We start from the raw sequence: 14,583 nt of genomic DNA on the forward strand, positions 1-14,583 counted from the left end.
ATAAGTGAAATGGGATTCTAGTCCTCATGACGACAAAGGGATGGTCTAAACTGGAGCTGAGGAAGTGGCCTTATGGGCTGGATGACCCCAGTGGGTCCCTTCCAGCTCTACGATTCTATTTAAGTGGCATTTGGGTGGCCTACCCTTCAGGGATGTTGTTGCTGTCCCCTCCTGCATTGAGCTTTATTTTTAAGGGGAGGGGTTCAGTCCAGCAGGGGGGTAGCATCTGTCTTGCCTACAGAAGGTCTCGGGTTCAACTCTCTACAGCATTGTCAGGTTAGGCCCACAGCACCCCTAGTCTGAAACCCCGGAGAGCTGCTGCTGCTGCCAGTCAGTGTAAGCCAGGGGTGGCCAACTTCCAAGAGACTGCGATCTACTCACAGAGTTTAAAAAGTGGCAGTGATCTACCCCCCTTTTTGGGGTTCAGGTCAAAGTTGTGGAGCTTTTTTCTAAGAAGGAAAGCCCTGGTTTTTTTGGGGGGGGGGGTTTCACGTAAAAGTTGTTGAGCTTCTTTAGGGAAGAAAGTGACGTTGAGCTTTTCAGACGTCCAGTGATCTACCGGTAGATCACGATCTACCTGTTGGACATGCCTAGTGTAGGCAATAGCTAAATGGACTCCCCCAACGGCCTTTCTCTGTGTAATGAACCTTTCTGACTTTCCACATTCCATTCATGGGTCACATCAAGACTCGAGTGCTGCAGTTGCCCCAGCTGCTGGTTTGGCTTATGGGGGGAGCAAAGGCTTCCTTTCCTCCAAAAACTTTTCTCCCCACCCCACCCCGCCCCCGTTCCGTTTCCTCTTCGTCACAAGCACTTCAGGATGTGCAGATTGCACGATGTCCCCCAAGGGCAGCTGCACAGCCGGCCAATGCGTGCCCCTTTCCGGACGGCACAGGACTCCCCGGCATCACACTGCAAGGTAGGAGAAAGAGAGAGAGGCGGAATCAGAGTTGGAAGGGACCCTGAGGGTCCTCTAGTCCAACCCCCTGCAATGCAGGGATATGCAGCTGTTCCTGGAAAAGTCTGGGTGATGTTGGGGGGTAGGTGTGTTGTGGCACGAGAGGGGTGTCCCCCACCCACTGCATCAATGGGGCTGGGGAATATCTGGTTTATTCTGGCATTGCAGGGGGTTGGACTAGGTGACCTGCAGGCTCCCTTCCAACATCAGCAGCTGATGGTGGACCTGCAGAAAGGCGAAAGGCTATTAGGAAATGATTTATAATGAGTTTTTTAAAATGTTAAAGTGGTGATTCCCAAGAAACCTGAGGCTTCTTTTTTGTTAGACCAGAGCTTCCAATGGAATTCTTTAATAATAATAATAATAATAATGATAATAATAATAATAATAATAATAATAATAATAATAATAATTTATTATTTATACCCTGCCCATCTGGCTGAGTTTCCCCAGCCACTCTGAGCAGCTTCCAACAGAAAAATAAAATAAAATAATCGATTAAACATTAAAAGCCTCCGATTAAACATTAAAAGCCTCCCTAAACAGGGCTGCCTTTAGATGTCTTCTAAAAATCTGGTAGCTGTTTTTCTCTTTGACATCTGGTGGGAGGATATTCCACAGGGCGGGCGCCACTACCAAGAAGGCCCTCTGCCTGGTTCCCTGCAACTTGGCCTCTCGCAACGAGGGAACCGCCAGAAGGCCTTCAGTACTGGACCTCAATGTCCGGGGAGAACGATGGGAGACGCTCCATTAATCTTTAATCTGTTTATGTACCATGTTACGATGGCAGTAAGGATACATGCAAAAATGGAAAGGAGGCAGTCCCAACAAAAGAAAATTGGCTTATGAAGCGGATAGAATATGCTGAGATGGCTACTAGACTAACTCTGAGAATTAAAGAATGAGAAAAAATTCCTTGAAGAATGGAAATATTTTGTAGAATATTTGAAAAAAAATATGGTTATGTTAAAACATATGCAGGATTTAAAGTATAGCAACAGATGAGAATTGGTGGTTAAATGATTTAGAATTAACACATATAAGGGGTAAAATAGAAGTAGTATAGGAGCATAAAGCTTCTAAATTACATTTTACCCATCATATATATTATAGAAAAAAAACACCATGGAAAGCTGGATCTTCTCCCAAAGATGTCCAGCAGGGCAGTGGAGGCATAATAATTCAGGACAATTCATAATGCAAGGGGGAAGTATGCAAGTCTGAGAATACTTACGGAGGGCACCCAGCCCAGCTTTTTCTCGATGGACGGCAGCTGGTGGTTCTTCAGCTTTTCCAGAACCTCTTTCAGGGCTCCGATCTGCAGAGCGAAAGGGGGGCAGCATCACTCAGAGAAGGGTAAAACAGGCCCCCCCCACCCGACCCCTAAGGAGCTGAAGGGGTGCAGAGGAGCTGAAGATTCGGAAGGGACATCCAAAAATTGCAGAGTGGGAAGGGACTTCCAAGGGTCATCCAGCCCAACCCCCTGCAATGCCGGAATCTTTTGCCCAACACGGGACTGGAACCTGCAACCCTGAGATTCGGGGTCTCTTGCTCTCCCAGCTGAGCCCCCCTACTCTGAGCAACTTACCCTCCCTCTTCCTCCCCACCACCAAGGATCACTTTCCCAACTTACCATCTCCCTTTCCTCCTGGCTCTCCTCGGCACCCACACCGGCCCCCCGGAGTCCCACAGCCTCTTCTCTGGCCCCCAAAAGCAAGAGGATGGAGAACCCTATGCAGAGGATGGGGAGCTTGGAGCTGGCCATAGTGCTGAATCAGGACCCGACTGCCTTCTCCTCCTGGCCAGCAGAGAAGGTTTTATAACCCTGGCTGAGATTTCCATGCCTCTTGCAAAAAAAACCCATTGGTGTGTCTGGTTCTGTATTCCCACCCCCCTACATTTTTTGGGGGGGGGCTTGTCTTGGGAAGAGGTGTGGGTGGACCTTGCATTTTGGAGACAGACCTCAATGCCAACCCCATGTCACCCAATTTGCACCCACAGGAGAATTGCCCCTGCGGGTGCCATGAATTTTTCAAGCAGCCGTGTTGACTCAAAGGAGATAATTACAAAAGTTTCCCCCAGGAGGTTTGGCAGGGTGTAATTGAAAGCCAAGAGGCACCCTCTTCCTCCACCCCCAAACACGCACACAATGGGGTCATTTTGAAGGGTTTCCAACTGCGTCATGGCCGGGTCACCCAATATCCTAAAGTAAATAAATATCCATCAAGGGGAATTAGAGTCCACAGAGAAATGGGATCGTGGTGAGGTTTTTTCTCCACCCACCCCAAATGCAATAAATTAGATCGTGCTGTGAGTTTGAAGGAGGCCTAAAAACCTCCAGCCTCACTCAGGGGCCAAGCCAGTCCATTTTAATCACTCCAGCGGTATTTGTCTGCCACGGGTCCACTAAAATCAGGAAGCACCGTATAAATGTGTTAAAGTAGTAAAATTAAGGATCGAAAAACAGGATCAAAAAATATTCTTATACGCAACTGCAGCCACAAGAATATTAATAGCCACATATTGGAAGAGACAAGATATACCAAAAATTGATGAGTGGCAGGGAAAATTATTTGGGTATGTAGATTTAGCAAAATTAACCAATTCGATTAGAGGCGGCAGTAAACAAAATGTTGAACAAAATTAAATGGTTGTAAAGTGATGAAGCGAAACAAAATTAGGTAGGGCGATGGCAAATAATCCGTTGTTTACCACACTGAAATGGTGTAAAAACCGAGAAGTATCTAGAGGCATCCCCAAACTTTGGCCCTCCAGATGTTTTGGACTACAATTCCCATCAGCCCTGACCACTGGTCCTGTTAGCTAGGGATCATGGGAGTTGTAGGCCAAAACATCTGGAGGGCCGCAGTTTGGGGATGCCTGCTTTAGTTGAATTAGGGGACACCTAGCGGGCTCTAGCCGAGAGAAGAGGGAATCTTCTAAAGGGGTCTAGTGAGTTCCGCGTCACTAAACTGAGCCGCCCACTATTAGTTTACCTTCTTATTTACATTTAGAAGACATTGAGGGCTGCCTAAATGGATATAAGAAACTGGTTCCAAAAAGGTAAGTTAAGTGATTTCTGTAGAAAATTAAATTTTAAAGGGTAAAGACCTGACTCAGAAGTACAATGGGAGAGGACAGACTGACTGGGTTGTGTTTGATGAGCGTCCATCGGAAATTCTTCAAGGAAAATCAGGACCGGATTGAAACGAAAGTTTTGAACACGTTTTCTTCAAACCCAAGAAAAATGATATTAGTATAAGACATGTAACTAGAATATATATATATATAATTCAAGCAAATAATTGTAATAACTACCGTAATAAAGCACTGCTATGATTATATATAATTTTCTTAAAATTTTGGTTTCATTCGCCTTTTCCGTGCTGAAATGTCACAACCTGAATGACCATGGCTTGCCTCCCCCCCCCCCCCGCCTAGTTTTGATCCTGGGTACACCCCTGAATAAAACATCAAACATTAAAAAACTTCCCTATAAAACTTTCCTTCGCATAACTCCAGACCCTCCAATATTTCTCCAATGAAAATAGGAACGTCAGCCACATGCTCTTGAATCCCAGGAATTGCCGGGGGGGGGGGGATTAATGTCTCCTGACTGCATGCAAAGTTTAATCCCTGAGCAGGTTAAACCCTGAAGGGGCGGCTGAGCAGCAGGAAAAGAGTGAGGAGTGATCTTAGAGGATTTCTCTCCATTCGGAAGGCTTCATAGAATCACAAAATTGTAGAGTTGGAAGGGACCTCAAGGGTCATCCAGCCCAACCCCCTTGCCATGCAGGAATCTCAGCTAAAGCATTCAGGACAGAGGGACATCTGCTTAAAAACCTCCAGGTAAGGAGAGCCCAAAACTTCCCTTCATCCTGGCTCAGGTTGTCGGGGCAGCGGCAGGATGGCTGGCTGCCCACGGTGGCGTGTGCGAGTCCAGACTGAGGGCATGAGGCAAACGGAAGGGCAGGCAGGTGACTGGTAGAGGGGGTGCTGCATGTACGAACATGAGCAGGGCTTGCTGGATCAGGCCAAAGGGGACCTATCTGGCCCAGCCTCCTGCTCTCACAGGGACCAAATGCACCAAAGGACTGAGGAATGTGGATAGATTGCCTCTGGACCTGGAGGCTCCATAAGTGCCTGGCTGCTGGCAGTGTGATGCTGCAGCAAAAAAAGGTGAATATTGTGTGTCCAGTAACTGGCTGACTGACTGAACCCAAAGGGTGCTCATCAATGGCTCCTCTTCATCCTGGAGAGTAGTGACTAGTGGGGTGCCACAGGGTTCTGTCTTGGGCCCAGTCTTATTCAACATCTTTATAAATGACTTGGATGATGGGCTTGAGGGCATCCTGAGCAAGTTTGCAGATGACTCCAAATTGGGAGGGGTGGCTAATACCCCAGAGGACAGGATCACACTTCAAAATGACCTTAACAGATTAGACAACTGGGCCAAAGCAAACAAGATGAATTTTAACAAGGAGAAATGTAAAGTACTACACTTGGGCAAAAAAAAAAAAAATGAAAGGCACAAATACAGGATGGGTGACACCTGGCTTGAGAGCAGTACATGTGAAAAGGATCTAGGAGTCTTGGTAGACCACAAACTTGACATGAGTCAGCAGTGTGATGCAGCAGCTAAAAAAGCCAATGCAATTCTGGGCTGCATCAATAGGAGTACAGCATCTAGATCAAGGGAAGGAATAGTACCACTGTATTCTGCTCTGGTCAGACCTCACCTGGAGTACTGTGTCCAGTTCTGGGCACCACAGTTCAAGAAGGATACTGACAAGCTGGAACGTGTCTAGAAGAGGGCAACCAAAATGGTCAAAGGCCTGGAAATGATGCCTTATGAGGAACGGCTTAGGGAGCTGGGTATGTTTAGCCTGGAGAAGAGAAGGTTAAGGGGTGATATGATAGCCATGTTCAAATATATGAAGGGATGTCATATGGAGGAAGGAGAAAAATTGTTTTCTGCTGCTCCAGAGAAGCGGACACGGAGCAATGGATTCAAACTTCAAGAAAGAAGATTCCACCTAAACATTAGGAAGAACTTCCTGACAGTAAGAGCTGTTCGGCAGTGGAATTTGCTACCAAGGAGTGTGGTGGAGTCTCCTTCTTTGGAGGTCTTTAAGCAGAGGCTTGACAGGCATATGTCAAGAATGCTTTGATGGTTTCCTGCTCGGCAGGGGGTTGGACTGGATGGCCCTTGTGGTCTCTTCCAACTCTATGATTCTATGATTCAGTTATGGCTGCCACAATGGAAGAAGGATGTTGACAACCTGGAAACATGTGAAGAGGAGGATGACCTACCTGTAGATGATCAAGGGTCTAGAAACCAGGCCTTATGAGGAACGGTTGAAGGAGCTGAGGAGAATGAAAGGAGATATGGCAGCCATCTTCAAATATCTCAAGGGCTGTCACATGGAAGAGGAAGCAAGCTTGCTTTCTCCTGCTCTGAAGGGTAGGACTCGAACCCATGGCTTCAAGTGTCAAGAAAAGGGATTCTGTCTAAACATTCGGAAGAAACTTTCTGAATTTATGAGCTGTTTGACAGTGGGGAGGTTGTGGGCTCTCCTTCCTTGGAGGTTTTTGAACAGAGGTTGGGTAGGCATCTGTCATGGATGCTTGAGCTGAGATTCTTGCATTGTAGGGGGTTGGACTGGATGACCCTCAGGGTGCCTTCTAGCTCTACGATTCTACGAAAAACAGGATACTGAGATTGTGTATGCATGCACACACTGTACATTCAAAGCAGACGCCTTCTCCCAAAGAATCCTGGCAACTTATTACCACACCACAACCTTCTGCAAAGTCCCTGGAAATCTAGACCCAAAATATATGCACTCACCAAGACTATGTCTACCTGAAGCCCAGATGTGGCAGAGGGAGGCCAATGAAGACTTGCTTTGATGTAAATTTTATGTTGATTTTTTTATGGGGTGATGTCTCTCATGGATTCACTGTCACCAATAGATATATTTCTAGAAATAGTTGCAATTCCTGCATTGCAGGGGGTTGGACTAGATGGCCCTTGGGGATCCCTTCCAACTCTACAATCCTAAGATTCTATAATTTTTTAAATATGGATTTTTTAAAGCCATTGATGTCTTTACTCTGAAGTCTCTTCAAGAGATCACACAGGAAGCAATTCGCAAATGGAATCAGATTAACAGTGCTTCTTTTTTAAGAATGGCAACTTAAGCAATTTAAACTGATTTATTAACGAACAAACATGGGCTGTTCGAGACTCGTGCCTTACATGGAAAAAAACACCAGGCATACATTGTACATTTAAAATGGCTGGGCCAAAAGAGGCTAAGAGGGCAGGATCAGGCCTCCCTGATTCAAATGCCAAGCGCAAACACTTTGCTACTGCCAAGACATTTATTTGGTTCTGTTTGAAGGAACTGGCACCCTGCTTTTCAGAGATAAAAATCCTCAGAATTTACCCTTTCCTTCAATATATTTTTTAAAATATATATATATGTAAAAACAGTAACTCGGGGGGGGCAGTTACAGGTGCTGCTTTATATTAAACTACAGCAATGCAGCTGCATCTTCAGAGGGTGCAGGATCTGGATCCTCCCCACGCCACAGGTGAGGATGCTGGGGCCGTTGCTGTGGCAACCAGCATCTTCACTCCACAGGGGAGCCTTGCCCTGTCTCTTCTGGTTGCCATAGCAACCAGGGAGGAGAGCATCATTTGAGCCATAGCAGTGACAGCGAAGGACAGAGAGGGCAACCGTTGCTTCTCTTTCCGGGAGCTGCCAGTAGCACAAGGTCGCAGTCCGTTCACAAGGGCAACCCAGGCCAGGAGTAGGGAAAAGGGCCTTTGCACTCAAATCCTGTTAGTGGCTTTCCCTGTGGGGCATCTGGGCAGCCCCAGCGAGAAGGGGATCCTGGCCTGATGCAGCAGCCGGGCTCTTCTTATGGAACCTCCAGGTCCAGAGGCAGTCTATCTGGACCCCCTTGGTTTTCATTGATCTATGTGGGGTTTTTTGTCTGTTTGGCTGGCTGGTTCTTTGGATTGCCCTGGCCAAGAGAAAGCAACTAGCTGGTTCAATTAACAACAACAACCACAACAACTGCCTGGCTTTAATAATTATTTTGACTGCGTATTGTAGTTTATTCTGCCTCCTGCATTTCGTTTTTTCACAGAATCGTAGAACGATAGAGTTGGGAGGGAACCCTGGTGGTCATCTAGTCCAACCCCCTGCAATGCAGGAACCTCAACTAAAGCATCCATTTGCACTCCTGTCTGTTTGTATATCAAGTAGGTTATGCTTAAAATACGTTTGCAAGTTGCAAATGGGTGGGGTGGGGGGGGTACTATTATCTATAATGCATGTTAAATCTTGCTCCATCTGAGGAAACTGTTTGCTGCTAGAGAATCTCGTGAGCTTGTCATGCCGATGTGGTGGACTTGCCCACTAGTAAGGGATTTCTGGGGAAATATTTATAATGAATTAAAGAGAGTGTTGAAAAACACATTTGTTAAGAAACCAGAATCCTTTCTATTGGGTATACTTGGAAAAGAAATTCCCAAGAAAGATGTAAGCTTTTTTCTGTATGCCACGACAGCGGCAAGAGTATTATTAGCTAAGAACTGGAAAACTCAAGAGATGGCAACAGTGGAAGATTGGCAAATGAAAATGATGGATTATATGGAACTTGCTGAGCTGACCGGGAGACTGCGTGACCGGGGAGAAGGAGCGGCAGAAGAAGATTTGAAAGATTTTAAAGTGTATTTTTAAAAGTATGGTAAAATTGAATATTGAGAGTAGATTTAGAAGTGTATAGAAACTGCAGGTTTGAGAACTATGTTAAATAAGTTGTTAGAGTGAGAGAGTTGAAATCGGAAGGAGTTTAAAATAATGAATTGGAAATTGCTAAAGATGAAGAGAAATGAACTGCAGATAGGGGGAATTCGGGGAAGTCCCCTTTTAGAATGTTAAAAGAAAATGATTTATTGTATCTTAGTATTCTTTGTTTTTATTTTCTTTGTATTGTCTATTTTATAGTGTTTTATGTTTGTCTTATGTATTGTTGGTTGTGTTTAATTGTAAAATGAATAAAAGTCATTTTTAAAAAAAATGTAATGCCAATTTTAAACAGCGAGGTGGCAGCAGCCGGCTATTTTTCCAGCCCTTGGGCTCTTGAGAACAATCATCCCATGGAGGTCTTGATCTTGAAGGTTCCCCAGTAATCAACCTTCAGTAAATCTGAGAATAAGGACGTCCGAAGAGCCTGGAGCAGCTGGATCAGGTCAAGGGGGGCCCAGCACCCTGTTCTCGTTTCTTAGACCAGATGGGGCGGGAGATTGCCTGCTCTGGATGGGGCTACACTTCCTCTGAAAGAGCAGGTTCGTAGCTTGGCAGTCCTCCTGGATCCGTTCCTGTCGCTCGAGACTCAGGTGGCCTCCGTGGCCCGGCGTGCCTTCCATCACCTTCGGCTGGTGGCCCAGCTACGCCCCTATCTGGACAGTATTTTTTATTAAAGATCTCTTGAATTACAAAGGTGTGTGCAGTGTCTCTCATATTTTTGCAAATCAGTTTCATTTGTTAAGAAGAAAGAGGGAAAACGAGGTAGATAGGGGGTGGGAGGGTGGATGGGGGTGGGATTAGGTGACGATGTTTCTGTTTTGCTTAATATATGTAGGGCTTGATGTCAGCTTTGTTTGTGTTGGTACTCCTTTATTCGCTTGTGTTCTTTTGGTGGCGAGAGAGATTGGGGTTGGCCAAGGGTGTGGTTGTTCATTTGTGATTGGCTATGATGGTCTTTGTTTTCATGTGTGAGTGGGGTGGGTGGGTATTTGGGGGTCAGCTCAGGTTAGCCATACTGATTTGTATGCTGGTGGTAAATTTTTGTCCTTATCTTGTTGGGCTGTTTACAGGTAGGTAGCCGTGTTGGTCTGAGTTGAAACAAAATAAAAAAATTCCTTCAGTAGCACCTTAAAGACCAACTAAGTTTTTATTTTGGTATGAGCTTTCGTGTACATGCACACTTCATCAGATACCAAATATCATCAGATACCAAATGATGAAGTGTGCATGCACACGAAAGCTCATACCAAAATAAAAACTTAGTTGGTCTTTAAGGTGCTACTGAAGGAATTTTTTTATTTTGTTGGGCTGTGTGTGTGATAAAGGGGAACTATACCGGGGTGAAGGCATCCTCTTCCCATTTGCCCCCGTGCCAGTTTCAGCTTGTTGGTTAGTTTTTCTAGTAAGGCTGTTTCCCCTACTATTTGGTACCATTGGTCCATGCTTACTCCTGACAGGTCTCTCCAATGTCTGGTTATGACGTTTCTGGTTGCTGAAAGTAGGTGGGTTATGAGGTCTTTGTGGTATAAATGAGCATTATCACCTTGGAAGATGTTTAGTAGGGCCAATTCTGGGGTAATTTCTATTACTTGTTCGGTTATTTTACATATTTCTCGTATGGTTGTTGTCCAGAACAATTGGATTTGGAGGCATTCCCACCACATGTGGAGGTATGTACCTATGGAAGTGCACCCTCTCCAGCATTTTGGTGAGGTTCCTGGGCGTATCAGCGCTAGCTTTATTGGTGTTAGGTACCACCTGTAGGCGAGTTTTAGGGTGAGTTCTTTCCTTTTCATTGATATGGATTTAAAGGGGGGTTTAGACCACATTCTGGTCCATTGGGTAGGGTTGATTTCATATCCTGTGTCATCCTCCCATTGTCTTTTTATTGTGTCTAGTGGGTTACGTAGGGCTTCCTCTGAAGATGGTTCGGAAACTTCAGCTAGTGCAGAATTCAGCAGCCAGGTTGCTCACCGGGACAAGACTGTTTGCTGTTTGAGCATATTACACCCATCCTGGTCCGACTGCACTGGCTGCCAATTAGTTTCCTGATTCAAAGTGCTAGTTTTGACCTCTGAAGCCTTAAGAGGTTCAAGACCACAATACCTCAAGGAGTGTCTCTCCCCATATAAACAGACACTGAGATCATTTTCTGAGGCCCTTCTTAATGTGCATCCTCCATGAGAGGTCCAGAGGGTGGCATTTGAGAACGGGTCCTTTCCTGTGGTGGCTCCCTGTTTGTGGAACACTCTCCCCAAGGCACCAGCTGAAATGATTCCTCTTCTTCCAGGGTTTTGGCTGATTAACATCCGGTGCCTTTTTAAAATGTGTTTGGGGGGGGGGCTTATTGGTTGTTCTTGTTTTTATTATTTCTGTAGGTTTTTTTTTAACCTTGTATTTTCATGTTGTGACTGAGGCACCCTGAGATCTTCAGAGGGTGGTATACAAATTTAATAAATAATTATAACAATAGGTAAAGGTAAAAGGACCCCTGACAGTTAAGTCCAGTCACAGATGACTCTGGGGTTGCGGCGTTCATTTCGCTTTACAGGCCGAGGGAGCCAGCGTTTGTCTGCAGACAGTTTTTCCGGGTCACATGGCCAGCAGGACTAAGCCACTTCTGGCGCAACGGAACACCGGAACCAGAGCAGTGCATGGAAACGCCGTTTACCTTCCCGCTGGAGCAGTACATATTTAGCTACTTGCACTAGCGTGCTTTCGAACTGCTAGGTTGGCAGGAGCTGGGACATAGCAAGGGAGCTCACTCTGTTGCGGGGATTCGAACCACTGACCTTCTGATCGGCAAGCCCAAGAGGCTCAGAGTGGTTTAGACCACAGCGCCACCCGCGTCCCACAATTATATTATATATAATTTTTATATTATATGTAATAATAATAGTGCGGCACAATTCCTGACGGGAACCCAGCACTCAGAGATATGTTGCTGTTTAGTCGTTTAGTCATGTCCGACTCTTCGTGACCCCATGGACCAGAGCACGCCAGGCACTCCTGTCTTCCACTGCCTCCCGCAGTTTGGTCAAACTCATGTTCGTAGCTTCGAGAAAACTGTCCAACCATCTCGTCCTCTGTCGCTCCCTTCTCCTTGTGCCCTCCATCTTTCCCAACATCAGGGTCTTTTCCAGGGAATCTTCTCTTCTCATGATGTGGCCAAAGTCTTGGAGCCTCAGCTTCAGGATCTGTCCTTCCAGTGAGCACTCACTCAGGGCTGATTTCCTTCAGAATGGATAGATTTGATCTTCTTGCAGTCCATGGGACTCTCAAGAGTCTCCTCCACATATCTCCCTCCAGAGATATGTACTGCTTGCCAATTTGCCAAGTTCAAGGCACTGTTAGTAACACCTTAACAGTTTGTGACCCATCTGGCCATTAATTCAGTTCAAATTATTATTGTTATTAATATATACATTTAGAGAAGGTGATAGAATTTATGGAACTGTCTGAGTTGACCGGGAGACTCTGGGATCGGAGTGAAGTAGCGGTGGAAGAAGATTGGAAGAAATTTGAAATTTATTTAAAGAATAAGCGTATAATAGATTAGAATCAATGGAAGTGAGGGAGATACAAAGAGGCTGTAGATAATACAATGGTGTGAAGTATTGTTAGAAGATAGTTATAATTCAATTAAGAGGAAAGATATAAGTGTAAAATGGTAAGATATAAAAGATAGAGAAATAAGGTAATATTAAAGTAAAATCTCTAAATCTTATATAAACTCTAGTTTATATAAGATTTAGAGATTACTAAGGATGATCTGTAAAGGAACGCAGAAGGAGGTGGAATGAGGTAGATTAGTCAGTAGATTAGAAATAAGGGTTATAAATTAGAATTTTTGTTTTTGTATTTTTTGTATTACGTATTTTTTGTGTTTTTTATTTTTGTATGTTTTTGTGGTTTGTTAAAAAAAATTAATAAATACATTTTAAAAAATAATAATACTGTATATACATTTAGTTGTCTCAAATCAGCTTGCAACTTGAAGTTTAAGAGAATAAAACATTATTTACTAAATGTGCTTATTATGCAGCATTAGAACAAGGACAAAAGGCTTCCCCAACCCTGGGAACCTCAAGCCTTCTCAAGAGACTAGTCCTTATTGACTAGGAAAGCCAAGATGATCAAGGGCCTGGAAACCAAGCCCTATGAGGAACAGTTGAAGGAGCTGGGTATGTTTAGCCTGGAAAATAGGTGACTGAGAGCCATCTTCAAATATCTCAAGGGCTGCCACATGGAAAAGGGAACACGCTTGTTCTCTCCTGCTCTGGAGAGTAGGACTCTAACCCATGGCTTCAAGTGACAAGGAAGGAGATTCTGACTCAACATCAGGAAGAAGAGCTGATCGTCTGTGGAACGGTCTCCCTCAGGAGATTCAGGACTCTTCTTCCTTGGAGGTTTTTAAGCAGAGGTTGGATGGCATCTGTCCTGGATGCTTTAGCTGAGATTCCTGCATCGCAGGGGGGTGGATTGGATAACCCGCAATTCTATTATTCTATACTACTATAAGGGACATGCAGGTGGCGCTGTGGGTTAAACCACTGAGCCTAGGGCTTGCCGATCAGAAGGTCGGGGGTTTCAATCCCTGCAACGGATGAGCTCCTGTTGCTTGGTCCCAGCTCCTCCCAACCAAGCAGTTTGAAAACACATCAAAATGCAAGTAGATAAATAGGTACCACGCTGGCGGGAAGGTAAACAGCGTTTCCGTGTGCTGCTCTGGTTTGCCAGAAGCGGCTTTGTCATGCTGGCCACATGACCTGGAAGCTGTACGCCGGCTCCCTCGGCCAATAATGCGAGATGAGCACCGCAACCCCAGAGTTGGTCACAACTGGACCTAATGGTCAGGGTTCCCTTTACTTTTATACTGCTGGAAGAGGGTTGCAGAAGAGGGAATTATTAATCTGCCCCCTAGCAGTGGCTGCTACTCCTGCATTTGGCCATCAGAGGGTGGGCTCGCTCCTCTGGAGTTAGCAAGAAAGGCTTTTGCAGACGCTCCTCCCCAGAGCTGGAGCACCCCAGGGTGCTGTGTGCTTCCCTTCAGCCTGTGGGTCCACAACAAAGCTTCTCTCTTGTCTCCATCATGTGCACAGCTGAACCTCGCTACCCCCCAGCTGCACAGGCATTCACAAAAATTTGAGCCATTGTACCCACCTCAAAATTGTTCCCATAAATAAATACATACTGCAAATCTGCTCAATTAAATGTGTTCCATATAATTTAATTTGCATGTCTAGTTAGCTTCATTGCTGAATAGGGGTTCCAACCACTTTGTCCTCCCAACCACCCTGTGAGGTAGGTCAGGCCAGGAAATAATAACTGGTCGTTCAATGAACAATGTGGTAGAAGGGATTCAAACCCAGAACCATACTGCTTCTCACTTGCCTTCATTTAATTTATTTTAAAGTTGCAATCTCAGATATGTAAATACGTCATAAAATCTGTGAGAGACATCAGAGAGATCAATTTCTCTATTTTGTGTAACCCTAGAAATTTCTTTATGGGGGTGTGTGTGTGTGAATTAGACGATTACATGGAGCGGCAGCAGGTTCAAAGCGCACAATGTCTTTGGGCAGGGTATAAATAATAACATTATCATTATTATTAATAATAAGCTGCCTGCAACAAATGTAAAAGGGACCCAGGTGGCGCTGTGGGTTAAACCACAGAGTCTAGGGCTCGCTGATCAGAAGGTCGGCGGTTCGAATCCCTGCAATGGGGTGAGTTCCTGTTGCTCGGTCCCAGCTCCTGCCTACCTAGCAGTTCGAAAGCACATCAAAGTGCAAGTAG

At 45.2% G+C, this 14,583-nt stretch overlaps 1 protein-coding gene across 1 annotated transcript; it reads right to left on the minus strand.

Moving 5' to 3' along the window:
* Positions 1-804: 804 nt before the first annotated feature.
* On the minus strand, positions 805-2,723 carry LOC118086340 (cocaine- and amphetamine-regulated transcript protein-like). Its single transcript, XM_035117837.1, has 3 exons — positions 2,592-2,723; positions 2,193-2,276; positions 805-912 (listed from the first exon to the last, which is right to left on the minus strand). Exons 1-3 carry the CDS (start codon positions 2,721-2,723, stop codon positions 805-807), a joined length of 324 nt encoding a protein of 107 aa, XP_034973728.1.
* Positions 2,724-14,583: the final 11,860 nt, after the last annotated feature.

This window comes from Zootoca vivipara, chromosome 6 (genome assembly GCF_963506605.1).
Source record: "Zootoca vivipara chromosome 6, rZooViv1.1, whole genome shotgun sequence".
Classification (NCBI taxonomy): domain Eukaryota; kingdom Metazoa; phylum Chordata; class Lepidosauria; order Squamata; family Lacertidae; genus Zootoca; species Zootoca vivipara.